The sequence below is a fragment of the Eriocheir sinensis genome, unplaced genomic scaffold (assembly GCF_024679095.1).
Source record: "Eriocheir sinensis breed Jianghai 21 unplaced genomic scaffold, ASM2467909v1 Scaffold23, whole genome shotgun sequence".
NCBI classification, from domain to species: domain Eukaryota; kingdom Metazoa; phylum Arthropoda; class Malacostraca; order Decapoda; family Varunidae; genus Eriocheir; species Eriocheir sinensis.
The window spans coordinates 152,564-180,491 of record NW_026111532.1 but is presented as its reverse complement, the minus strand read 5'-3'; the positions used below and the strand labels follow the sequence as shown (position 1 = coordinate 180,491).

At 43.8% G+C, this 27,928-nt stretch overlaps 1 protein-coding gene across 3 annotated transcripts in view; it reads right to left on the bottom strand.

The window, feature by feature from the left end:
* LOC126991026 (opsin-5-like) overlaps positions 1-27,928 on the bottom strand; it is a 71,206-nt gene that overhangs the window by 34,734 nt on the left and 8,544 nt on the right. For all 3 annotated transcript variants that reach the window (XM_050849715.1, XM_050849716.1, XM_050849717.1), the window contains exons 3-7: positions 16,435-16,703; positions 14,950-15,132; positions 9,345-9,452; positions 7,458-7,616; positions 3,304-3,479 (exon numbers count right to left, since the gene is read on the bottom strand). In XM_050849715.1, the coding sequence (XP_050705672.1) occupies positions 3,304-3,479; positions 7,458-7,616; positions 9,345-9,452; positions 14,950-15,132; positions 16,435-16,636 (828 nt within the window). In that variant the 5' untranslated portion in view covers positions 16,637-16,703. The remainder of the gene's footprint in view (positions 1-3,303; positions 3,480-7,457; positions 7,617-9,344; positions 9,453-14,949; positions 15,133-16,434; positions 16,704-27,928) is intronic.

The following is a 27,928-nucleotide window of genomic DNA, read 5'->3' as shown; positions in this document are numbered from 1 at the left end:
AGCCCTCCCCCCTCGTACGGTCCTACTCCCCCCTCTCTCTCCCTCTCTCCCTCTCTCCCTCTCCTCCACACCTGTTAGTCTTCCCTCTCCTTAACTAACCTTCTTTCCTTCCTTATTCCCTTTTTTCGTAGTCTTCTTACCCTCACCACGTTAAGGTCTCCCATAAACCTCGCGTCTCGGCTTTCACCTTCTCATCTTCCTTCACCTTGAAATATCTACTCGTATATCGTAACAGTAGTAGTAGTAGTAGTAGTGGTAGTGGTAGTGGTGGTAGTAGTGGTGGTAGTGGTAAAAGTAGTTGTAGTAGTAAATTAGTAATAGTAGTAGTAGTAGTAGTAGTAGTAGCAGTGCAAGTTTTTCCTCTTTTTCGTATGTAACTCTTGGTGTACCTCCTTGCCATAGAAATGGAAGAGGGAGAGAGGGAAGAGGAGGAGGAATGAAGAGAAGAAGGAGGAGTAGAAGGAGGAGAACGAGGATGAGGACGACTAAGAGACTACCATTCAAACTATCGGTAATCCTTCAAAACTCTACAAACAGGATCAGTGAAGGTGCGTCTTATACACCGAAAAAAACAAAAAAAACAGAGAGGAAAGAAAAACACTACAATTGAGATACAAAAAAGTCGGTGTTAGCGTTGTCATAAAAAAACGCCTTGAAGTTCTCCCTCGACGCAGCTAAAACGAGAGAAAAAACAACTTGAAGAGAAGAAAGACGAGCTTATTTTGGGGGAACGTTAGGTACAGGATTAAGCGTGGGTTCTCAGTGTGATTAAGCGTGCGTTATCCAGAGTGATTAAGGGACACGTTCTCATTCCCTTGGTTCCGTGGGTTCTCCGGTGAGAGCAAAGACCATTAGCACACCGAGTTTCTGGGTAGAGAGAGTTAATCGAGGGCGTGTTGGGTTGGGTTCCTTCCTTCCTTCCTTCCCTCCGGTGTGTTTCCTTCCTCCTACGTCCTTTGTTCTTCGTTCTTGTTTGCTTGGTTTGTGTTCTTGAAGGGACAGTAACAGGATAGCTTTGAGGATACGTTTTTTTTGTGGGGTACTTTCTTTTTATATATTTTTTTATTTTCTTAATTGTTTAATTCATGATCTCTTTGGTTTTTATTTTTCTATTAATTTATTTTTGTTACTTCTTTATTTCTGTGTTTTTTTCTTTGGTTCTTATATTTCTTTAGTTTTTCTTTGAGTTATTTTGTTCCTTTGTTTTGTCTTCTGTGTTCTGCGGTAGTTAAAGCTCTACTACTACTGCTGTTACTAACACTACTACTACTACTGCAACTACTACTACTACTACTACTACTACTAATAATAATAATAATAATACCTCTACAACTACTACTACTACTAAAATTTAATAACAGTGTCCCTTGAAGCAGAAAGGCCTTTCCACTTTTTTTTCTTTCTCCTCCTCCTCCTCCTCCTCCTCTTCCTCCTCCGACTCGCAGTACCTCCAGGCTTATTAAGAGAAATCAGAGCTCTTTTTTCTCTTTCTCTGCACTCACGTTATCACTCCAGGAGAGAGAGAGAGAGAGAGAGAGAGAGAGAGAGAGAGAGAGAGAGAGAGAGAGAGAGACGGACCTGACGGACCTGAGGGCTACCTGGAGGAGGTCTGAGCGCAGCACGAGAACGGTGCTGAGCAACGCCTCCCTCCTGGAAGTGCCAATGGCCCGCTCCAGCACCCACCAACGTGCCTTCTCCATCGCAGCGGTGGTGTGGTGGAACAATCTCACTGCTGATGTGGATGTGACACAACTGTCCACTTAGCAGATGAAGGTTGCGACCCACAGGTGGCTACTCCTACACCCACCGTAAACATGTATATAATTGTATAATATAATCGGCAGAAGCTTTTAAATAGCTCCCCAACGGTCGGGGGAACTTTAGCACAGAAAAATAATACTGCCATGTACTAATGTACTGAACATGTTTAAATAAAATAAAAAGAGAGAGAGAGAGAGAGAGAGAGAGAGAATGTAACACTCTATTGCTAATTGATCAAACACTCTCTCTCTCTTAAGAATAACTGGTAGTAATTAACCTATTTCCAGCTGACGAGACACGCATTTAGCCAAGTTTCCTTCCTCTATCTCTCTCTCCCATCCTTCCTCTCCGTCCTTGTCCTAATCGTTCCCAGACTTCTGCTCATCTCCCAGCCTTCCCTTCCATTGCACCTGTACTAAGACGCATCTGGAAGCCTAACGTAACCTCTCTCTAGTGACGCGCACCCTTCTTTCGGCGCAAAAGCCCGTCTCACTAATCCTTCCAATATTTCACATGGTACTCAAAGCCGTGTCTACTGAGGTCTCGTGCGCGACATCCTCCCCATTCAGCTGCTTGAGTGACACTGAAGGGATCGCTCTAACCGGCTCGTATTGATAGGTAGCGAAGTGTGTTATGGCGGAGGAATGTGGAGTAAGTGAGGAAGGGAGGGAGGGAGGAAGGAGAGAGAAAGGGAAAGGGGAAAGGAGGGAAGGAGGGAGGGAAGGACAGCGTGTGGGTTTTGGGTTACAAGGATGCTTAAGAGATGACCCGTAGCAGCATCCTCACGAGTCTTGAGATGAGGAGGAGATGAGAAAGAGCTTGTGATGACGTGATTGTTTAGGTGCTGTGTGATTTGTTTACTTTCTCTCTCTCTCTCTCTCTCTCTCTCTCTCTCTCTCTCTCTCTCTTCCTTTCTTCTTGCCGCTTCATGCTTTTTGTCTCTCCCTCTTCACACTCCTCTTCACTCCCTCTTCACATTGTTTTTCTCTCCTCCTCCTTCTTCTCCTCCTCCTTCTCCTCCTACTCCTCCTCCTCCTCCTCCTCCTCCTCTACTTATCTCTTCCCTTTCCCAGTCTCTTGCCTAGTAACTTCTTCCTTCGTTTATCTAATCTATCTATCTATCTATCTATCTATCTATCTATCTATCTAACTTTCTATCTACCTATCACTCTATCTAACTCTTCCTTTCTTCCCTCCTTCTCTCCTCTTTAATTTGCTACACTTTCCCTCCTTCCTTCCTCTTCCTCTTCTTTCTCTTCCTCCTCCTCCTACTCTCCTCTTCTTCCTCTTTATCCTCCTCCTCCTTCTCCTCCTCCTATCCGAACACACCCTTTTCCAATCTCTATTTTTCTCCATTTCATATAACCAACCTTCTATCCCCCTCCTCCTCCTCCTCCTCCTCCTCCTCTTTCTCCTGCTCCTCCTCCTATTTCTGTTAGCATACACCTTCATCCAATCACTATTCTTCTCCATTGTACATAACCAACATTCTCTCCGACTCCTCCTTCACCCCCTTCTTCATCCCCTTCTTCAGGCAATTACCAGGGTCAGCTGAAGCTCCGTGCGGCCCTGGGAGTGGCCCGAACGCTTGGACATGATGAGTTTTTTCCGGTGGTTGCGCCTGACGAGGAGCACGATCTCGAGGTAGCACCAGAACATGACCAGGAAGGGAACTACCACCACGAACACCACCACCAGTAGGATGTAGACTCGGGCAGCTGCGTGGGGTAAGGGGAGAAAAGAGAAGGGTGAGGTTAGAGGGATGCTGTGAGGGAGATGTAGGGAAGATAATAGAGAGATAAAGGGAGAGAAGAAAGGGAGGTTGTGATGAGAAGAAAGGGATGCTATAAGGGTGAGTGTGTGGGATGCTTAAGAGGGAGAGAAAAGAAAGGTGAGAGAGAGAAGAGGTTGGGATAAGATGAAAGGGATGTTGTGAGGAAGAAATATGTGTGGGAGGAGAGAGAGAGAGAGAGAGAGAGGAGAGAGAGAGAGAGAGAGAGAGAGAGAGAGAGAGAGAGAGAGAGAGAGAGAGAGAGAGAGAGAGAGAGAGAGAGAGAGAGAGAGAGAGAGAGAGAGAGAGAGAGAGAGAGAGAGAGAGAGAGAGAGAGAGAGAGAGAGAGAGAGAGAGAGAGAGAGAGAGAGAGAGAGAGAGAGAGAGAGAGAGGAGTAAGAAAGATTGTTATAAGGGGAAGGTGAATTAAGAAAAGATGAAGAGGTTGCTTTTAGTGAATTGATTTGGATGACTTTGCTACTGTGTTGATGATAAAATATAGATAGAGAGATAGATAGAGAGATTGATAGAGAGATTGATAGAGTGAGAGAGAGAGAGACGATTAGTTAATTTAATGGACCAGATGGGCAGTTTGCTATGGTAGTGAGAGATAGATAGACAGAGATAGACAGAGAGAAAGGGAAAGAGAGAGAAAGAGAGAAGGGGGGGGAAGAGATATTGAGAGAAGAATTAAGTCTCTCAGGCGGATAATGAGTTTGTATAGCACCAAAGAACATGTGAAGGAAGCTGAAGGACAAAAGGAGAGAAAGGAAGGGAAGATAAGGAAGAGGAGGAGGAGGAGGTAGTGGTGGTGGTGGTGGTGGTGGTAGTGGGCGTGACAATGGTGGTTAAGCCGTAAGAAGAGGAGACCAAAAAGATGATTAGTAGACCAGAAAAAAAGATAAGGAAGAAGAAGAGAAGGAGGAGGAGGATGAGGATGAGGAGGAGGAGGAGGAGGAAGAGGAGGAGGAGGAGGAGTACAATAACAATAAAGATGATGAGAAAAAAGGGAAGACTTAGAAGATTGGATCAAGAGAATGGGAAGAAGAAGAAGGAAAGAAAAGGAAAAGAAAGGAAGATGGAGGAGGAGGAAGAGGAGGAGGAGGAGGGAGATAAAGGAAGCTTCAGAGGCATTAGCTCACGGAAGAGGCGGATAAACGGTAAAGAGGAGGAGGAGGAGGAGGAGGAGGAGGAGGAATAATACATAGGAATACATAGAATTACATAGGAATACATAGGAAGAACAGACACCAGAAGACCTGTCGGTGTATGGAGAGGGTGTCTATTTACTACCGCTACTACTAGTAAACTACGTGTGGTATGACAGGACAGAATAGATGAAGGAGAGTAGATCATGTTTGAGAGAAGGATTGACAGAATCGTTCACTTTCATTCTACTCCAAAAAAAAAAAGGTCTTTAAATCGGAAGAGATCACAACAGAAAAATAAAAAAAAGAAACAAAAAAGAAAAGAAAAGAAGACCAAGATAGAAAAAAAGAATCAGCTTGGAGGAAGAGGAAGAGGAGGAGGAGGAGGAGGAGGAGGAGAGAGGACAAAATGAAGAAAGAGAAGAATGCAAAAAATATAGTAAAGAAGGGAAGAGGTGGAGAGGAAAAAAATATACTGAGAGAGAAAGAGAAAGGAAGAGAGAGAGAAAGAGGGGAGGTAGGGAGGGAAGAGGTGAGAGAAAAACAGGGGAGGGAGGTCAAATATCAAGGTCATGGAGGAGACAAGGGAGAAAAGAAGGAGGAGGAGGAGGAGGAGGAGGGGGGAGAGTACCGTGATTAGAAAAAAAAGAAGAGATGAGAGAGTAAAAAAGATTGCAATGGAGAGAGAGAGAGAGAGAGAGAGAGAGAGAGAGAGAGAGAGAGAGAGAGAGAGAGAGAGAGAGAGAGAGAGAGAGAGAGAGAGAGAGAGAGAGAGATAGAGATAGAGATAGAGAGAGAGAGGAGGAGAGAGAGAGAGAGAGAGAGAGAGAGAGAGAGAGAGAGAGAGAGAGAGAGAGAGAGAGAGAGAGAGAGAGAGAGAGAGAGAGAGAGAGAGAGAGAGAGAGAGAGAGAGAGAGAGAGAGAGAGAGAGAGAGAGAGAGAGAGAGACCTAAGTGCCCACCCAGCTGTTATTATTACACTGCGTCTTTCTGTCTTTCTCCTCCTTTATTACACTGGGTCTTTCTATATTTCTCCACCTTTCTATTTTTCTCTATCTTTTTTTCTATCTTTCTCTGCCTTTAATACACTGGACATTTCTATCTTTCTCTACCTGTATTACACTGGGCGTTTCTATCTTTCTCTTCCTTTCTCAAATCGAACAACAACAAAAACATTCACAAAGCATAAATAGACACATTAATAACTACATTCCTAACTTCCAATATGACCCAAGTGACCAACCATCCATCAAAAGGTCCCAAATCGAACAACTCAGCCTCTTATATTTACCGACTTCCTACCAAAAACTATCTCCTGCACCCTAGTTACGAGACTCATTTATAGTTATCGTTAAAATCGTTACTTCCTGATGTCTTTTGGCAATAATTAAGTGTCAGAAACCTGTCTATACGATGTTCTTTCTCTTACATTTACCGACTTTCAAGCCCCCAAAATATCTCCTGCACCCCAATTACAAGATCCATTTACAGTTATCGTTAAAATCGTTACTTCCTGATGTCTTTTGGCAATAGTTAAGTGTCAGAAACCTGTCAATGCGATGTTCTTTCTCTTATATTAACCGACTTCCTACCCCAAAACTATCTCCTGCACCCCAATTACAAGATCCATTTACAGTTATCGTCAAAACCGTTAATTCTTCATGTTTTCTGGTAATAGTTAAGCGTCAAAAACTGGAAAATACGATGCTCTGAGTACCTATAACAATCTGGCAACGGTACACACGAACACCTGCCCGTCCGTACGTCTTCCCAGGTGCTCCCTTTCCCCTTTTTAGATCCAGTGAAAGGGAGAAGGAAGAAGGGAAATCGATGTCGAGATAAATGAATTGGATCGTTAGGGTGATTTAATTAAGGCAGGTAAAAGGGCCCCAGATGTTGTTGTTGCGAGAAGAAATAAATAAGAAAAGAGTGAAAAAGAAAGAATAGGTTGGAGGTGAGGGATGGAAGGGGGCGTTTGTAGGATGAAGAGAGAAAAGAGAAGGAGATAGGAGGAGGAAGGTCAGGTTGTATGAAGAATGGGAGAAATGTGAAGAGAAAAGAGGAGTAAGGAGAGTGAAGAAGATAATGGAGGTTGCAGGAAGGATAGAAGAGACAGAAAGTGCGATAGACAGAAGGGCAAACAGATGTAGGAGGAGAGAGAAAAGGAAAGGCTAGGAGGGAGGGAATGGAAGGGACATTAAGAAGGGGAGAGAAAGGAGGAGAGAGAAAGGGAAAGGCTAGGAGGGAGGGAATGGGAGGGACATTAAGAAGGGGAGAGAAAGGAGGAGGAGAGAGAAAGGGAAAGGCTAGGAGGGAGGGAATGGAAGGGACATTAAGAAGGGGAGAGAAAGGAGGAGGAGAGAGAAAGGGGATGGAAGAGGAGGAGTTGGGTTAGTGGATGGGAAAGAGAAAAACACAGACAAGGTTAGAGAGCCAGACAGCCTGACATTTAGAGAGAGAGACAAACAAAGACATGGGCTCAGGCAGACAAACATTCTCCCTCTTTATTTACTTTCCGTTATTTCTTGTTTCCTTGCCCCTCTCCCTTGCATCTTTTTTTCCTGTCCTTTCTTCCTTCATTCCTTACCTTCTATTCTTTCTTATCTTCCTTCCTTCCTTTGTTGTTTTTCCTTCCTTTCCTTTCTTCTTTGCAATTTTTACCATCCTTCCTTTCAAATTTACCTCCCTTCTTTCCTTATCTCCCTGTCTCCCTTGCCTTTCCTCCCTTCCTTCATACCTACCATCCTTCCTACTGTCCTCCCTTCCTTCCTTCCTTACCTTGCTCGCTGGATGTCCAGTTTAAAGTGCAGGAGGTTCCGAAGGGCTCCACCTCGTAGGCCCGAGCGAGGCAGAGGAGCGGCAGGAGAGCCCAGAAAAAGGAGTAGAGATACACTCCGAGCAGCACGAACTTCATGTGCTGGCTCGTGATCATCCTGCCTGCGGGTGTAGCGTTAAGGGGGTCATTCGGGTTGGCGGTATTTGGTCTGTTGACATTGCGTTAAAGGGGTTGTTTGCTATAGTGGTTTTTGCTTGTGGGTGGGGCATTAATTAAAGAGGCCATTTGAGGTCATTTGTGGTGGTTGTGTTACCTGTAGCTGTGGTCTTAGTGGGGTCATTTAAGGTGGTGGTGAGATTGGATGTTGAGTGACAGGGTTAAGAATGAGGGTTATGTGGTGGTAGTGAAGGGGGTGGTGATACTGTGGTGGTTAAGCGGTGATGTAGTGAGAGATTGTGTGGGTGTTGTTGATTGTGGTGAGGTGAGAGGATGAGATCAGGTTGCTTTACATAATTATACTCCTTCAATAACATGCCCTTCCCTCTCCCTTATTATTATTATCAAAAACTCAATCAAAGGCCTTCGTTTATATTATATCTACACATTTTGCCTCCCTCTCCCTATCTCTCAACTCCTATCCCTACCATCTTCCTTATATCCACCTTCCCAGATATATTTTTCCTCATGCATTATCATCTGAAAGCCCCCAATTATTTTTTCTACCCTCATCTATACGTACATCTATTACCCTCTTCCCTACCCCTCTCCTCTACTTCTGTTTCTTCCCAACCCTTCTCCTCTACTTCTGTTTCTTCCCTACCACTTATCCATCTACTTATGTGTCTTCCCTACCCCTTCTCCCTCTACTTATGTTTCTTCACAACCCCTTCTCCCTCTACTTCTGTTTCTTCCCAACCCCTTCTCCCTCTACTTCTGTTTCTTCCCAACCCCTTCTCCCTCTACTTCTGTTTCTTCCCAACCCCTTCTCCCTCTACTTCTGTTTCTTCCCAACCCCTTCTCCCTCTACTTCTGTTTCTTCCCAACCCCTTCTCCCTCTACTTCTGTTTCTTCCCTACCCCCTCCATATACTTCTGTTTCTTCCCACCCCCTCTCCCTCTACTTCTGTTTCTTCCCAACCCCTTCTCCCTCTACTTCTGTTTCTTCCCAACCCCTTCTCCCTCTACTTCTGTTTCTTCCCAACCCCTTCTCCCTCTACTTCTGTTTCTTCCCAACCCCTTCTCCCTCTACTTCTGTTTCCACCATTACCCATATTTCCACCTTCCTAGACATTATTCCTCCGCCACTATTTTGGAATCTCTCGCACTATTCTCTAACGTTCTCTAGACGTACATATTTTAGCCCTTCCTCCCTTCACTCCATCCCAGTTCCCACCTTTACTCATATTTCCACATTCCCAGACACTTTTTTTTTCTCTCCCTGTCAATATCACCTGCAAGTCCCTCACCATTATTTGCCTTCATCTATACGCACATTTTTTACTCCCTTCCGTACCTGCCCCCTCCCCCTACACACACCTATCCCCACTATTACCGATATTTTCACATTACTAGATATATTTTTCCTCCCCATCAGTATTACGTGAAAGTCCCTCAACCATTTCCTGTCCTCACCTAAACGTCCATTTTTTACCCCCTCTCTCTTCTCCCTTATCCCCACCATTACCCTCGTTTTCAGTTTCCCACGCCTTTTCCTTCCGCCTCTCGCCCTCTATCTGAAAGAAGTTTAATTAATTCCTTACCTTCCTCGCCCTACACATTTTCAACATCCCGACAATAACAACCTCGACGTCCAGACCTTTTTCTACCCTACCTCAAGGAAGAAGAAGAAGCCCTCATTCACACCGTTACCAAGACTCGTTAGAGACTTACTGTAGGTGTGGGTGCACGTCTTCAGGTATCTCACGACCGCCAACGCAGCCATGGAGACGATGGTAGCGATGCCGAGGGTGTAGCAGACGAACCCGTACAGTTGGCAGCCTTGCGGGAGAGAGAGAGAGAGAGAGCGAGGGTGAGAGAGAGAGAGGGTGGGAAGTGTAGGATTAGTTTGAGGATTGAAGCGAGAAGAGAGAAATGAGAGGAATGTGGATTTTTTTTTTTTAAAGGTGAAGAGTGGAGGATTAAAAGATTTGTCACTAGATGAGAATGAAGAGGGAGAAGGACTGAAATAAAGAAGAAATTTGTGTTAGAGGTAAACTTAAGAAAATTAGTAAATGGTAATGGTGATGGAAAAGAAAAGGAGAAGGAAAAGAAGGAAAAAAATAACTGGGATTAAAAAAAAGAGAGAAAACACTAGTAGCATCAGCAATAGTAGTAGTAGTAGTAGTAGTAGCTGTAGTAGTAGTAGTAGTAGTAGTAGTCATAGTAGTAGTAGTAGTAGTAGTAGTAGTAGCTGTAGTAGTAGCAACACGAGTAGGAAGAAAAGGAAGAGGAAAATAGGGATTGAGAAAGAAAAAAACACTAAAGGAATGGAGCAAAAAAATAAAAGAGAAGGAAATGATTAAAAAAAAAAACCACGGTACAAAAAAAATGTGAGAAAAAACACTAAGAAAAAAAGAGAAAAAATAACGAGGACGACGAGGAGGAGAAGAACAGTGACCAGAAGGAGGAGAAGAAGGAGAAGAAGGAGAAGTGAGGGATATTTTCCTTCATATCTTTACGTGACTTTCTGCCTAATTAAACTCCGTGTATCAACGTGACTAACATGGGAACGTGTGTGTGTGTGTGGGGGGGGGGGGGGTATGTGTGTGTGTGTGTGTGTGTGTGTGTGTGTGTGTGTGTGTGTGTGTGTGTGTGTGTGTGTGTGTGTGTGTGTGTGCGAAAAGCGAAAATTAAGCATCTGCAATAATAGTATGAGTCTTAGATTTTCACTTCTGGAACCAAATTAATCCAAAGTTATTAGACATTTTAATTACTGGTTTTAAGGTAATTTATTTCTCTTTTATGCTATATCTCTATTTATCTATCTATTTATCTATCTATATCTATCTATCTATCCTTCTGTCTATCTCAAATTCATCTTCCAGTACTTCACCATCTTCATTTATAAGCTTCTCATCAACCTTCGTATTATCCACAAGCTTAACAACACCACAAGTAATCCCAAGTCTTAAATATCAGTAATAAACAACAAAGAATCCACCTACGAGCTCTTCTAAACCTCTCTTCTAAACCTATTCACTCCTCGCAACTCAAAACAGATTATATTTTTTTCCGATATCTTGGTCCTCCTGTTTACGAGTTACTGAGCCACACCCTGAGGCAGTCGAGTATCATCCGATCTACCGATCATAATATTATCCAAGGGAGGCCGCAAAAAAGCCAGGTAGTGGAGAGAGACGATGAAAAATGAGCAAAAAGAGGAAGGAGGGAAGGGGGGGGGGGGGATGTCGCTCCTGTAGGATATTGACGAGAAGAATAGGAGAAAGAGGAGGAGGAAGAGAAGGAAGAGAAGTTGAAGGGAATAAAAGAAGAAGAAAAGGGAAAAAATGTCACCCTCAAAAGAAGAGCAGAAAGAGGAGGAGGAGAAGGAAGAGGAATTGAACGAAAAAGAAGGAGAGGGAGAATTTGTCACACTGAAAGGAAAATGACCAGAGGAAGAGGAGAGAGAGTAGAAGGACGAGGAGGAGGAGGAGGAGGAAGAGTTGAAGGAGAAAAAAAAGATTGGAGAATGTCACACTGAAAGGGAATTGATAAGAGGAAATGTTGAAGGAGAAAAAGAAGAAGAGGAAGAATGTCACACCGAAAGGGAGTTGACCAGAGAAAGGGGAGAAAGAGGACGAGGAATACGAGAGGGAGGAAGAGTTGAAGGGAAAAAGAAAGAAGAAACGAAGAACATGTCACACAGAAAGGAAGTTGATCAGAGGAATAGGAGAAAGAGAGGAGGTAGAGGAAGAAGAAAAGCTGAAGGAAAAGAAAAAAGAAGAAGCCCCTATCCACTATCCTAACGCTTATTCCTTCTCTTCCTTCATCTTATTATCCAGAAAAGCACCAAAAAATCGAGGTAAGGGAGAGAGACGATGAAAAAATGACCAATAAACGAAAAAAAATAACCTCAAAGGACAGTGAAGAGCAAGAATGACACGTGGGAAGAGAAAAAAAAAGTAAGAAGATGAAGAGGAGGAGGAACACGAAGAAGAAGAAGAAGAAGAAGAAGAAGAAGAAGAAGAAGCCTCCAGTAAGTACCCTCAAGTAATTGCATCTACAGCGGGCTTCTTCCTCCTCTTTTCCCTCTTCCTTTAACCTTTTCTCGGCACCTCCTCCTCTTTTTTTTCTCCTCTCCAAGCGATTTCTGAGCAAGCTAATATTCATTGGATCGGAACTTTATAAATTGATCACATCCATATCATTTTAGCTGAAGTATTAGATGTAGTAGTAGTAGTAGTAGTAGTAGTAGTAGTAGTAGTAGTAGTAATGATAGTAGTAGTAGTAGTAGTGGAAGTAGTAGTATCAGTCGTAATAGTTGTTGTCGTTGTTGTTGCTATTGTTGTTGTTGTTGTTATTGTTGTTGTTGCTCTAGTTCTTGTCGTTGCTGCTGTTGCTGTTATTCTTGTTGTTGTTTCGGAAGCAGCATAACGGCTCAATTAAAAGCAACAACATCAACAGCGTCTCATTAAGCGACTCTCATTATAATTTATGGGCAATGGAACAACATGCCGCTAACTACCCCACCCCGACCGGCCAGGCGGATAGACACACAGACGATCGGCCGGAGAGACACACTGAGAGGCACCGAGATTCAGCTAATTGAACTGTTAGCTAGAGAGACAGACAGAGAGACAGACAATGAACTAACGAGACAGACAGACAGACAGACACACATCCAACCAGCTAGATCGAGAGCAAAACATGCGTACAGAGAGACAGACAGACAGACAGACAGACAGGAAAGAGCAAAAACAATAACACCCAGAGAGAAAAAGGAAGATAGATAGATAGATAAATGTATAGATAGATCGATAGACAAATAGATAGATAGATAGATAGATAGATAGATAGATAGATAGATAGATAGATAGATAGACAGATAGATAGATAGATAGGAAGATAGGAAAATTGGGAGAAGGGCGAGAAGGAGGAGAATTGAGGCATTTTTTCCTTCATACCTTTATCTGATTTTCTGCCCAATTAAACTCCGCGTACCAACGTGACCAACAGGGGGACGTGTGTGTGTGTGTGTGTGTGTGTGTGTGTGTGTGTGTGTGTGTGTGTGTGTGTGTGTGTGTGTGTGTGCGACACCCCCCCCCCCTAACACACACACAAAAAAAACCCTCCCCCCCCCCACCCACCCACCCCACGCACACACCACACAAGAGGCGGCACCGTGGCCCTGCGTCCCTGCCTCAGCTTAGCGCGCCTCCCCTCTGGAACATGTCTTCACCCGAGGAGCAGCGATGATCCTCGACCCCCGCCGCCGCCGCGCTGGTATTGGGCGGGTCACGACTCTTGTTACTGCTGACCTCACTTGCATGACACTCCTTTTCTCTCTCTCTCTCTCTCTCTCTCTCTCTCTCTCTCTCTCTCTCTCTCTCTCTCTCTCTCTCTCTCTCTCTCTCTCTCTCTCTCTCTCTCTCTTGTCTTTAATCTGTTTCGTATAAGTTGTTAGTTTTTTGTCACTAAACATTTCATACTTAGTTTCCTCGTCGTATTTTTTCTCATAATATTTTTCTACTTGTTTTTTCGTCCCCTTCCTAATTTTTTCTTGACATTTTTCTTCTTCATTCTCTTCTTCTATCCTCTGATCCTCTTCCTCCTCCTCCTCCTCCTCCGTCTCCTCCTCCTCCTCCTCCTCCTCCTCCTCCTTCTTCTATTCATGATCCTCTCCTCCCCTCTTATTTCTTCATCTTCTTAACGTTGACATAATCGGTCATTTACGCGCTTGTTCTTCGCCTAAGTTCTTTAATGTGGTCACGTATTGCTGCCTCACGTGTGTGTGTATGTGTGTGTGTGTGTGTGTGTGTGTGTGTGTGTGTGTGTGTGTGTGTGTGTGTGTGTGTGTGTGTGTGCGTGTGCGTGAGTGTGTGCTGTTTTGTTTTCTCTCTTTTTCCGTTTCTAATCTCATTTTCTGCCCTCCTCTTCCTTCCCATCCCTTCCCTTCCCTTCCTCGCCTTTTTTTTCCCTTCCTTCCTTTCCTTCCTTCCTTTACCTTCCCTATCCTTTCCTTCCCTTTCATTCCCTTCCCTTCCCTTTCCTTTCCTTTCCTTCCCTTTCCTTCCCTTCCCTTCCCCTCCCCTCCCTTTTCTTCCCTTGCCTCTCCCTTCCATTCCCTTCTCTTCCTTTCCCTTCCCTTCGGTTCCTTTTCCTTCCCTCCCTTCCTTCCTTCCCTCCCTTTCTTTCCTTCCTTCCTTCCTTCCTTCCCTCCCTTTCTTTCCTTCCTTCCCATACCTCCCCTTACCATCCCTTCCCCTCTCTACCCCTCCCTTCTCTTCCATTCCCTTGATCACGACTTCCTCATCGATGTCTGCCCCGAAGCTCTTGATACCAGACTAACGGAAAGACAAAGGAATAACATCAACATACTAGTACTTGCTTACCAAACACACGTGGCTTGCCGAATATTCTCTTTTATCTCTCTTATGTGAAGCTTGGTCTACCTAACAGATACCCTCCTTGCCACCTCTCACTCCCTACTCCTCTTTCTCTCTCTAACTCTCTGTTCTCCTCACATGACATAATCATCGCCTTTCCTTTCCTTTCCCTTCCCTTTCCCTTCTTTTTTCCTTTCCCTCCCCTTTCCTTCCCTCTTTTTTTTTTTCTTCTCCAGTCTCATTTCCTCTCCCCTGCTCTTCCTTCCCCTCCTTCCCCTCCTTCCCTTCCCTTCCTTGTGTTTGTGTTTAGGTGTGTTTGCAGGAGAGAGAGAGACAGAAAGACAGAGGGCCAGACATATTCCAACATATTCCAGACAGACATAACTCTCCCTCGATATTTCTTGCCTCATCTGAATTCGAAAAAAACGTGTTGCGAGCTTTTGGTTGTTGTTCTTTTTCTGTTGCTCTTCTTCGCTGTTTAGTCTGTCTCCATCCACCAAAAAGAAAACATTGACACAGAGATATTGAAAAGAGAAGAAAACACCGCCAGACAAACAGCGAAAGACACACAAACGCACATACACACACACATACACACAGAGAGAGGGAGCAGCCGAAAAGAAAACAATGAAACAAAAGAAATACGGGAAAGACACAGACGAAGACAAAATGCAGACAGATAAAAGACACTGATGAAAATAACACACACACACACACACACACACACACACACACACACACACACACACACACACACAGAGAGAGAGAGACAGAGATAGAAAAGAGGAGAAAACACCAAAAGTTAACCAGCAAACGAGACACGAAGACAAAGAAAGCGAAACAAACAACTAGAGAAATAAGGAAAGACAAAGACAGAGGAAAACAAGATGTAGACAGGTATGATATTAATGAAAATACCACACATACCTCCCACCCACCCACACACTCACCCAAGTTCCCGAAGAGCCAGCGGTGCGTGAAGCTGGATATAGTGGGAGCGGGGTAGCTGAAGACCGCCAGACACAGGTGCATGACGGCCAGGTTAAGCAGGAGCACCTCGGCGGCCGTCAGGTGTCTCAGTCTCCGGCAGAACATGACCATAATGGAGCCGTTGCCCACCAGCGACACAAGGCCTGAAGGGGAGTGGGCGAAGAGATAAGGGATTAAGAGAGGAAATAAATGGGATTGTGTATTAGTGAAGGAGGAATGGACGAGAAGAGGGAGGGAGGAAAGAATGGATGAAGAGAGTGAGGGGTGTTTGTACTGTTGAAGAGAGTGAGAGAAGAAAGAACGAAGAGAATGAGGGAGGAATGAATAGACAAAGAGAGTGAGGAAAGAAAGTAATTGGAATGTTCCTTGTGTTAGATAGATAGTAAAGTGTTATAGGGAGAAATATATCATATTCAAACTAACCGAGAGTGAAATAGAGAGTGAAAAAGAAGAATCATTGCCCACCAGCAACACGAGGCCAGGAAGGGTGATGGACAAGAAGATTAGGGATTAAGAGAGGAAAGAAATGGGATTGTGAATTGTGTTAGATAGATAGTGGGTGTCTTAGGAAGAAACAGACACCACAGACACCTACATAAAAAAGGACACAGAGAGGGACAAAGAATTACCGAGGCAAAGTAAAATGACAAGCCCCAAGAAACATAGAGGAAGACATAGACAGAAACAGAGATCAACAGGCACACACACAAAGGTTACACAACATATTCAATTACCACCCCCCGAAAACCAGCCACAAACTCAAACCAGACACACAGATGTACCGACAATTAGGAAACGACCAGACTCACAGATCAAAGGTTACACAAGACACACCCCTCGCAATCAGCCTCAAATTCTATTAGACACATAAACTCACCCACAAAGAGGCGAGGACCAGACCTGACGCACAAATTAAGGGTTCCACAAAACAGTCCCCTCGCAACCAGCCTCAAGTTCCCAGACACACCCACACCCACACACAAAGAGGAAAGGACGAAACGCACAGACAAAAGGTAATAGTGATAGGAAGGAAAGTAGAGAATTATGGAAGAGGGATAAGAAGAAAAATTGTGAGAGTGGGGAAGAATTTAGGAGAGATAGGGAGGAGGAAAGATAGAAAGTAGTAAAGAATGAGGGGAGGAAAAAAGGAATGAGGATAAGAATTGGATACAGTATAAGCTTCCCTTTTAACCAGTCTTAACTCCTACCAGGTACACAAACTTACCTTTAGTGAAGGAGAAATGACAGTCGCACAAAGGGTTACACAAGTCTGTTCCTCCCACACATCTCCTTTTTTTCTCCTTCTCCTCCACTTCCTCTTCCTCCATCTCTCTTTCCCTCCCACGCTAACTCTCCACTTCTTTGCTTCCCTTCAAGTCCATAATGCATAAGTTTCCTCACCCTTAAAAAATAGCAATAAAACTCTGCTAGGCACTCAGACTCACCCACAATGATAAGGAAGCACCCGACGATGTAGTCTTCATACCAAAGCAGCCGGGAGTCAAACTTGTCGGCGAAGGTTGCATTGGTGGCGCCCCCGGGATGGTCACTCGCCACCGAGGTCATGGCGGGCGTACCTGGAGGCGGCTGCGTCGTTAGATAAGGTTGCACCGCCGCCACCGCCTCCGCCACTCCGTCTGTCGTCATTGTGGTGTCTCACTCTCGACCCCGCCGCCGCCTTTGTCTCCGCCGCCGCCGCCGTGGGTTTTTCTCTCTGTGGGTTGTTAATTGAATGTCAGATCTTGTCTCTCTCAGTCTCTGTCTTGTGGTGTTGTCTTTTGTGTTTGTGTTAGTGTCGGCATGTCGTGTGTTGAGTGTCGATGTTTCCGTGTGTGTGTTGAGTGTGTTTAATGAAGTTTCCGTGTCCCCTTACGTCAGTGTCCCTCCCCTTCCTGCTCCCTTCCTTTTTTTCTCTCCTCCCTGTCCATTGTTTCCTCCTCTCATCACTTCCCTATCGTTCTCTGCCCTGCACTTTCCCTCCCTTCCTTTCCCTTCCTCCCTTTCTTTCAGTTTCCCTCCCCTTCCATACTCCCTCCCGTTCTTTCTCCTCCCTGTTCATTGCTTCCTCCTTTCTCCACTTCCCTATAGTTATCCACCCTGCCCTTTCTCTCCTTTCATTTCCCTTTCTTGTCTTTCTCTTCTTGACATTTCAAATTCTTATTACCTTCCCTTTCCTTTCCTTTCCTTTTCATTTCCTTTTCTTTCTTTTCTTGCCATTTCAAATCCTTATTACCTTCCGTTTCCCTTTCCTTTCTCCCTCCATTTCCTCTTCATTTTCTTGCCCCTCCTTTCCCTTCTTCTCCTCCTGTCTCTCTTTTATCTCTCCTTGTTTTACTTTCTCTCTCCTTGACTTCCTTTGTTTCCTCTTGTCTCCTTCTATTTCCTCTTTCTCCTACGTTTTTTCCTCTGTTTCTCCTTCTCTCTCCTTTCTTCTTCTGGTCTTTCTTTGCCTCACGTTTATTCTCTTGTCTTTTCCTCTCTTTCTCTCCTTTTCTTCCTTGTTTCTCTTTCCCTCACGTTGTCTTCCTTTGTTTCTTTCTATCGCCTCTTATCTCTTCTTGTTTCACGTCCTCACCAAGGCTTTATGTTTATTTCCATTCCGTGTTGCTCTACTTTCTCTCTCTCTCCTCCTCCTTCTCTCCCTCTTCCCCATCTCCTTCCTTTTATCTCTACCTCCTCCATTTACTCCTTCCACTTTACTTATGGCCGTTTTATATTATGTTTCCTTGCCCTTAGTGTTTCTTTGCTTCCTGGCTTTTATGCTGCATTGAATTTTGTCCTTTAGTATATTTTCCTTTCTTCTTTCTTTCTTTCCTTATCTTCTTCCCAATAACTTTCCTTTTTCATTTATTTTGTCCTCTCTTCCTAAATTTATTCGTCCCTTTATGCTTCCCTTTTTTTCCCTACTTCCTTTCCTTTTCTCCTTCTTTCCTTCCTTCGTTCGTTCCTTCGTTCCTTCCTTCCTTCCTTTCCTTCCTTCCTTTCTTCCTTCCTTCCTTCTTTTCTTTCTCTTCACAAGCCTCAGGGAATGTTGTGTGTACAGCTCCAGGCAAGGCAATACAATAACCACAATTGCTCATTTAATCCACAGGTACACACACACACACACACACACACACACACACACACACACACACACACACACACACACACACACAGACACACACATACACAAGGCCACTTCAGGATTAATCTCTTTTACATAACGTTGTAAGTCACGTAGGTGTTGTGTAGACTTGGCGATTTACATATGCAATGAGGCTTTCAAAGTTAATCAGGTTTGTCCGTGATTATTCTAAAGTTGGACTGAGAATCTGAGAGGGCTTTTTGTATTTTTTGTTTTAACTTTTGAAGTCTACTTTTTTTCCTTTCATAGTTATTTATTCATCGTCCAACTCACCTATTTAGTTTATTTTTTTATTTTTTTTAGTCGTCAATCTTTTGTTTCCTTTTTCCCTTTTCCCGTTTCCACCCTCAATCTTCGACCTCAGCCATATCCTCTTTTTTCAATCCCTCTCTATCTCCCTAATTTACCATTATAAGCCATCAAATAGCCCTCTTTCTCCACCCTTCCCTTCTCTTACATCATGCATTATTTTCCTTATTTTCCATCATCCGTACACCTCACTTATCGTTCAAACTGTTCTTTTACTTTCATCCCCTTTAAATTCGTTCATTAGTCACAATTTCCATATATTTTTGCAGTGGACAAGGTTAGTGGGTGCGAGGTTAGCGCTGCCGGAACAACCACCACCACTAAGGACAGAGGCGTGGTGGAGGGCCGAAAATAAGTCTACGGTACCGGCCTGCCCGAGTTCACTAGAAAAGTTCCCTTCTCTGGGCACAATTCTTCTACACTTGCTCGTTCCCTCGTCGCTGCCAATTCCCTCTGGTGAGTACCCGACGAACTATCTCTTTCTTCGGCACAGGATAAGGAAAGATAGATAGATAGAGAGATAGAGAGAGACAGACAGACAGATCATTATTATTTATTGAGTTTATTGACAAAATCTTTGGAAATATAAAGTACATATATGAAAGAAAATACTATGAGATACTACATAAAGAAAACGATGACATGATAAACTCACAATCAAAAGGGAGATAGATGGATAGATAGATAGATAGAAAGATAGATAAATAGAGAGTAAAAGAGAGAGAGAAAGAGGACCTATCTACCTGTCTTTGAGCTTGTATAGGTAACTTTTTTTTTATGAATCAGGTCAAACTTTCCTCCTGGGTGATACGAATTTGCGGCGGGTCATGAATATTGCCGAGAAAACTTTTGCCGGTATCTCCCTGCAGCGGCGATACTGAGGGAAGTAAATAAACAGAGTAGGAAAGGGACAAAGGGGAAGGAAGAATGGAAGGAAGGAAGGAAGGAAGGGAGAAGGGCAGTAAGAAAGGAAGGGAACGAGGAAGCAAGGAAGGAAGGCAGGGAAAGAAGGGTTATAGAGACGGTAAAAGAAAGAAAAAAAGTGGAGATAAGGAAAAGAAAATTAAAAGGTAGAGAGAGAGAACTGTTTTTCAACCCATCGTATGTCAGCTTTAAAGGATGTGTTTGTGTGTGTACGTGTGTGTTTGGGTGGGATAGGTATGTGTGTGGTGGGGTGCGTGTGGGGGGGTGCGTTGGTGGCATCTCATCCCTATTCTTCTGGGTGAGTGGCTATGAATAGAAATTTTGACCTAAGCGGATTAAAATGAACTCCTCCTCCTCCTCCTCCTCCTCCTCCTCCTCTCCCTATATCTCCTTCTCCTCATTATCCTCCTCCTCATTTTATTCACGCACCAACACCTTGAAACCTCTTGTCTCACTCACGTCACGTTCTGTAGACTATTTTTATCCTCAAGGTGTTAGTAGTCTTGCAACACTCTCTCTCCCTCTCTCTCCTTTGACCCTACACGCTCTGCCTCCATATTAGTGTTTCTTAGTGTTTCTTCTTCCTTAGTTCCTTCCTGCCTTCCTTCCTTAGTTATTTAGTTTTTTCCTTTGTTCCTTCCTTCTTCACTTCCCTTAATTTTCCATAGTGTTCCTCCTTCCTTCATTTCTCTCTTCGTTCCTTCCTTCCTTCCTTCCTTCCTTCCTTCCTCCCTCCCTTGCTTCCGTCGTTCCTTCCTTTCTTCCTTCCTTCCATCCTTCCTTCCTTCCTTCCTTCCTCCATCGTATGTGCATCTGACCTAAGGAGAGTGACAACTACACCAAGTCGTGCATTTCTTATGGGGAAAACTTCCACGACGGTTCCCTGATAATGTCACACGCTTTCCAAGAACACCTTGTGAGTAGAGTGGTGAGCTTGAGCAGACCTTTCTATTATCAAGGCCGAGTGAATTTTTACGGCAGAATATGAGGTAAAATGGGAACAAATGCGTCGTAACAGTTTATAGCATCCATTATTTTAGATTTCGCTCAGCCTTCGTTGATATCGTGCATAAGGAAGGTGACTATTTTCTCTTGGGAATCTTAAAAGAAGGAGTATGGTTGTAGTCTAAAACGTATGCTATTTATCGGAAGCCGTGATCATTCTCTTTAGTTTTCCTTCAGTTTCCATTTATTTTGTTCATGAGAAGACGGATTATGTTTTTTATTTTGGTTGGTCCTTAAAAAAAGTACCGTTTGGAAATTATTTATTGTTTATCATTTACAAGTTGCTTTTTTTTTAGATTTTCCTTTTGTTTATGTAAGTTTTATTATTTATTGTTTATTATTTACAAGTTGCCTTTTTTTTAGATTTTCCTTTTGTTTATGTAAGTTTTATTATTTATTGTTTATTATTTACAAGTTGCCTTTTTTTTAGATTTTCCTTTTGTTTATGTAAGTTTTATTACTCTCACCTTCACAAAATAGTTCTCTTTTTAAAGGTCGTTATTACATCGTGCCGCGCTGATAAGGGGAGGCGCCGCGAGGATGCAGCTGATAAAGGCTTCCAAAGTTTTTGTGTTCAGTATCGGCGAAGTACCTCAGGGGTTTTCTATTCCTGCTGCCCCTTCTCTTTCTCCCCCGCTTCCTGCTTCTTCCTCCTCGTCTTCGTCCTCTTCTTCCCTCTTTTCTTTCTTCTACTTTTTCCCTTTTCGTCCTTCTCCTGTTTTTCTGCTTCTTTTCCTCCTCGTCTTCGTCCTCTTTTTCCTTTTCTTTCTTCTACTTTTTTCACTTTATCTTTTTCCTCCTTCTCGTTCTCCTTCATTTCCTTCCACCCCGTTTGTTCTTCTTTCCTCTTTTTCCATCTCCTCTTCTTCTCCCTCTTCCTCCTTCTTTCATCTTCCTCCTCCTCCTCCTCCTCCTCCTCGTTCTCCCCCACTTCCCCTTGTCCCTTTTGTTCTTCTTTCCCTCTTCTTCTTCCTCCGTCTCTTTCTGCTGCTCTCTTCTCTTCTTTTTTTCTTCTTCCTCCCCTCCTCCTCCTCCTTTCCTACCTCCTCCTCCTCCTCCTCTTATATCGCCTCTACGACTTTCTGCTCTTAAAGAAAAGTGTGAAACAGGCTATATCAAGAGAGGAAAAGCCCGTCAGCATTGTTCAGAACATCTTAATCCTCCTCAAATTCCTTCTCTTCTTCCCACGAGTCTTTAATGGCAATAAATGGCAAAAGTAATAGCAAAATATAATTTAAGTTCAACCTCCTCTTATTATGATTATTTTGCTACCCACTACCACAGAAAAGAAATGTTAGAGAAGTTGAAAGGGCAGGTACGAAGAGTAACAAGATGATTCAGGAGGAGGAAGCATATGAAGAAAGGCAAAGGAGGAAGGAGGAGGAGGAGGAGGAGGAGGAGGAGAAAATCAAATGAGAAGAGGGAAAAGAAGGGACAGAAGATGGAGAATAACGAAGAGGAGGAAGATAGAAGATGAGGAGATGGAATAGAAGGAGAAAGATAAATAAGAGGAAAAAGATGATGACGATGACGAAGAGAAGCAGAAGAGGAACAGGAAGAGAGAGAAGGAGGGAGAGAGAAGGGGAGAAAAGAAAAAAGCGATAATGAGGAGGAGGAGGAGGAAGAGGAGGAGGAGGAGAGAAGAAGAGGCAATCAATTAAGTACCAAATGAAGCGTGGAAAAGTGCGAGGAAAAGGAGAGAAAGAAAAGACTCAGAAACTTTCTCCCAACTAAAGTTTTCCTTCATTTCGTATTAACAAGCAGTAAAGGAGGAGGAGGAGGTGGAGGAGAGGAGGAGGTCTAGTTTGTGAAGAGAAAAAGAGGAGTTAGAGGAGAAGGAGGGGGAGAAGAGAGACGAGAAGAGGAGAGAGGAGAGGAAAGGATGTGTTGAGGACTAGTCGACAAAGGGAAAGCGTTGAGTTCGTGGCGGAGGAGAAGAAGGAGGAGGAGAAGAAGGAGAAACAGAAGTACAGGTAGAGTGAAGGTACAGCGCAGTAACAAAGGGAATAAAGGACCCTGAGTCTTGGCGGGTGTGAAAGGAGGAAAGGTTACGGCAAGGAGTGAAGGAGAGAGAAGGAGACTTGTCAAAGAGAACGCGGTATGGGAAGAAAAGGTTAGGACAAGGACGTGAGAATGGGAGAGGGAGATCAATATTAGAAGACGGGTGAAGGGGAGGAAAGGTAAGGTGAGGAGGGAAAGGAGGAAGAAGGAAAGGGGAGTGTGGATGAAGAAGGGAAGGGGCCAAGAAGCGTGTGGGTAGGGGAAAAAGTGAGAATAGAGAGATGGGTAGAGAAAACAAAAGAGAGGAAGAGGGAGAGGGAAGTTAAGGTGGAAAGGAAAGCCAGAATGAAAGGGAAAATAAGAGGTCAGGGATTGTTAGGTTGAGGAGAAGATAAGAAAAGTGAGAGGATGAAAAAGTACGGTAGGGAAAGAGAAAGAATGAGAGGGGAAAACACAGAGGTAAAGGAAAGGAGATGTCGAGAAAGGGAAACCTGAATAAATGGGGCAAAAAGGAACCACCAGAAATTGATAAGCCAAGAAAAAAAGTGAAATGAAGTGAAAGGAAGTGAAAGGAAAAAGGAATCATTGAAGGAGGAGGAAGCAAAAAAACGATAAATAGGAAAAAAAAGGAGAAAGAATGGAAGAGAAGACAAAAGGATAGCAGCTCTGAACATAAAAAAGGGAAGAGAAGGAGGGCAGAAGGTGACGGGAGGGAGCTTTTAATGTTAATGAGAGAGGAAGAATTAGATTAAAACAAGACGGAAAATGGGTACGAGGGCGGATAAGAGAATCTGCAACAAGTGGGCGGAGGGAAAGCGAGGGAAGACGAGGGTACCGAGCCAATAAAGGGGAAGCTGCAGGAAGCCAGTCAAGCCATTAAGAGCATCAGCAGTCCATCCTCGCCCCGCCTTGGCCCTCCTTCCCACCTGCCCGCCAGACGGTTAATTAGATCGCCAAGTAGTTAGCAAGTTCGGAAAGGCACGTGGAGTTGTGGTGGTGGTGGTGGTGGTGGTTGTGTATGGGGTTGTGGTGATGGTAGAGGAGTTAGTGGTTGCTGGAGTTGTGGTGGTGGTGGTGGTGGTAGTGGTGGTGGTGGTTGTGTATGAAGTTGTGGTGATGGTAGAGGAGTTAGTGGTTGTTGGAGTGGTGGTGGTGGTGGTGGTGGTGGTAGTGGTGGTTGTGTATGGGGTTGTGGTGATGGTAGAGGAGTTAGTGGTTGCTGGAGTTGTGGTGGTGGTGGTGGTGGAAGTGGTGGTGGTGGTGTGTGTTTGTACGTGTGTGTGTCTGCATATGAAATGTATTCAAATACAGTATTTGGGTGTATCCGCATTCCTATTTGAATAAATATTGGTAGAAATCAAAGTATTCTCATTCGTATTCGGATACAAGGGAAAAGTATTCATATTCTGCAAATAATCTGACGAATACTTCAAAATTTATGATCAGGAACAACAGCCGTTGTTCCTTACAGCTCTAGCCTCCTGGGCGGACGTGTAATCATCGTGTATAGAACAGGTATGGTACGTGTGTAGTACAGAACTGCGGCAGCGCGGTGTCTGAAGTCTGACTTAGTTGCCACTTGCCAATGTGGACGCTGAATGTGCGTTCATGAGCTCATTGTACTATTGCATAACTTCAGAATAGCTGTATACCCAGTTACGTCGAGAAGGTATTTTTCAATGAAAATTACTCATGAATGTATTCATGAATGCTTTCAAGAAGTATTTGTATCTTCATTCGAATTAAAACCATTTCAGTGTATTCGAATTCGTATTCGCATTCGTTGGAATATAAAGTATTCGTGTTCGTATTCGAATACACAATTCTTGAATTTCCTCCATCCCTGGTCGACTCGTCTATGGAAGCTGACCTCCGTTTATCTGTCTTTTCGTCTCAGTCTGTATCACAGGGAGTGTGTGGGGGGGAGGGTGTACGTACCTTCCACTTAAGACAAAGTGACTCAACGATTTGAAAAAGGAAGAAAAGGAAAGAAAATGCCGTTCCATGCAAGCCAAATGAAAGCAAAAGGACAAGAGTTGGGCGAGCCCGCGGCATTTCGATTCTTTTCGTATATTTTTACTTTTATTATCCTGATTTTTACCTTAGTTGTATACCTTTACCTTTGTATAACATTCTCTCTCTCTCTCTCTCTCTCTCTCTCTCTCTCTCTCTCTCTCTCTCTCTCTCTCTCTCTCTCTCTCTCTCTCTCTCTCTCTCTCTCTCTCTCTCTCTCTCTCTCTCTCTCTCTCTCTCTCTCTCTCTCTCTCTCTCTCTCTCTCTCTCTCTCTCTCTCGTTTGATCCAGCCTCTTATCCGACTATCAAACAAAGAAGTGTGAGTGGGGATTCTGTTTGTCCTTATCCATTTTTTTTTCTTCCTCTGTGTGTGTGTATGTGTGTGTGTGTGTGTGTGTGTGTGGAGGGAAGGTAATAACGCACATATTGCAACACACACACACACACACACACACACACACACACACCTCATAACCTGAAGTCCGAACACCTCTTTTGCATACCAATGGAAGAGAGAGAATGAGAGAGAGAGAGAGAGAGAGAGAGAGAGAGAGAGAGAGAGAGAGAGAGAGAGAAGAGAGGAATAAAATAATAAAGAGGAGGAGAGAGAAGAAGAAAGAGAAGGAGAAGACGGAGGAAGGGAAATAAGAGGATGAGGAACGGAGGGAGTAGAATCTGAGGAAAAAGAAGAGGAAGAGAGAGGAGAAGGGGAAGGGGAAATTGGAAGAGATGAAGGGCAGAGAAAGTGGAAGAGAAGAAAGAAGAGGAGGAGGAGGAAGAAGAAGAAGAGGAGGAAAAGAAAACGGATGAAATGAAAAACTGAGAGTGAAGTTAGACGCAAAGGAAAGAGAAGCCGAGAGAGAGAGAGATTAATAAATGGGAAAACTAAAAAAATAACAAAAACAAAAAACGGAAGCAGAGAGAAAAGACAAAGAAAGAAAACTGGGGAATCAGATTTTTCTCCAAGTTTCAGCATCTTCTATAAGTTACCCTCAGAGCATTGCAAGCACTTACAACCTAATTCTCAGTCTTCATTCGTCTGTCTTTCCACCTTCCTATGACTTAAACTTTTTCGAGAGGCGGGTATCACGACACCTCTCAATCCCTTTCTGAATAATCCTTTTCGTTTGGGCAGCGGGAGTTTTACGAACATTATATTCCCCTTTTCTTCCGTTTTTCCTTCTTTGCTTCCCCTTGTGTAAAAAGAAACAGCCTCCAGTAGCATTTGTCTTAGCACCCGACTTGTCCCGACTTTAGCATTCTCAGCACGAGCCACAGAACTCCGTCAGTAATCCCAGGGTCGTTTGTCTCTTTGCCCCGCCGCCCCTGGTGTAGCTGGTGACGTCTGACGCTTTGAGGGGATTTACAAGTCTGCTCGTAATTGAATAGCGTGTGTTTCCCTCCGCCTGCAGAATTGCCAGGTGAAGCTGCCTCGGGGCGCTGACTTAACTGAACGCTTTCTCTCCAGCTTTCCTTTTGTCGCTCTATTCTCTCTCTAGTCTCTCGCTACGCTGAGCCTCGTAGTCTTTTCCATTTCCAGTACATTTTAGCAACAACATTTATTTCAACGTTTACGGGTCAACTGTAGCGGGAACCAGAGCATATACTAGAATGTTTATCAGCCAATTGCAACAAGTTCATACTACAGTGATGGTGGAATGACTAACAGCAGCATAAATTAGACTGTTTATAAATGAAATCCAGCAACAGTTAGCTTGAAATTGGTTGTGAAATGACTGTAGAAGAATGATTTTTTTCGGCTTCATCTCTCGGTTTTATCTCTGCCGCCTCTCTGACCGTATGCAACACTACATAACATAACTGAAGTCCTGAGTGTTAACCGCATCCAGCATTGAGTTTATCACCCGTCAGTTGCAGCTTCACTCACCCAAGTCTAGTTTTCATCTCTTTCGCGTCTCTTATCTTATGGGAAACGGCAACACTTCACTGACACGTCCTGAGCAGTAGCAGCATCTGGGATCTCGTTACTCTCCCTTCAGACGCAGCATCCTTTAGCGTCATCTCGGTTTCTTCTCTGCAGCCTCTCTAATCTTATGCTACACACGGACGAAAGGATGCTGGTGACAAGTTCTGAGCGGTAGCAGCCTCCAGCATTCCATTATCTCCATTATATCTTTCCTCCTCTTCCTTCTCTCCTCCTACGTACCTTTCAACTCAAGCTGCTTAGGGTACAAAGAAACCGTCTGGGAGTTCCTGTTCCATGTAGTTATGATATCGTGTTCATCCTCCTACGTTCTCCCGTGACGAAAAAGATAGATAGATGGATAGATAGTGAGAGACAGGTAGATAGATAGATAGATATACAGATAAATTGGTGCATACGTATAATGTATATTCACAAACATCCATCCATACATACATAGAGAGAAAGAGAGTGAAAGAAAGAAAAACTGAAAAATGGAATCCGATCTTTTTCATCAGATATCGAATTCCATCTCGCTTTCTATAAGGGGTTACGATGTTTTTTTGTTTTTTTGCGTGGACTTGTCAGTGAAACGTTGCGAGATGAGCCGGGTAAGCTGAGGGATCGCCGGGCTCAGGCTTTTTGGAGAGAGAGAGTTTATTGTTGTAACGGCCCCGGGCAGTAAAAGGTCCGTTAATCCGAAATTCTCTATCCGGTGAGTGCAGTCCGATAAGCCCGACCTAGTTCAAATTTGTGGAAGGAGAAAGATATTGCGAGACGAAAGTAATGGCCGATTCTTTTTTTTTTTATTTAGGTTAGAACTGGGTTAAAAAAGTTATATATGAAGGTAGTTAATATTCTGTTGTTGTTTTGAAGGTTAAGTTGTGTTGTTGTTGTTGTTGTTGTTGTTGTTGTTGTTATTTGAGGTGAGGTGAGGGTAGCGCGCACACACACACACACACACACACACACACACACACACACACACACACACACACAAAGGCCGGGCGATCAATGTACACCTTTGTGACGCTAATCTCCAAACAGTGAGGCTTTGTGAACGGACATTTATCCCCTTCATACACCACCACCACCACCATCACCACCACCACCACCACCACCACCACCATCACCATCACCACCACCACCAACATCGCTAACCTTCCACATCTCTTCACCTTAACGTTTTCTCCTTCAATTCTCCGCCTCCTTTTAACTCCTCCTCCTCTTCCTCCTCATGCTCTCCACCTGTGCCGTTCCCACCAACCTTACCACTAGCAATAACAATAAGTGGAGGTACAGATGTAATTGGTGTTTTTTTACAGCATAAGAGGCAGCTCAAGGGAAAAAAAAATAGGAATAAAAATAAAGCCTGCTAGACCTCACTCCGAACAAAAGCAAAAAGAAAGAAAGGTTAAAAGAGAGATCAGTTTCGGGAGGAGAGGTGTCTTGATACTCTCCTCTTGAATGAATGGAATTCCTTATCTAGTGGCAGCGTGTCCTCTTCCCTTGGGAATATAAACAAAGTCACTAGCGTCCAGATTACAAGTTCTTGCTTCCCAGTACATTTCAGCAACAGCATTTATTTCAACGTTTACGAATTAACTGTAGCGGGAACCAGAGCATATACTAGTA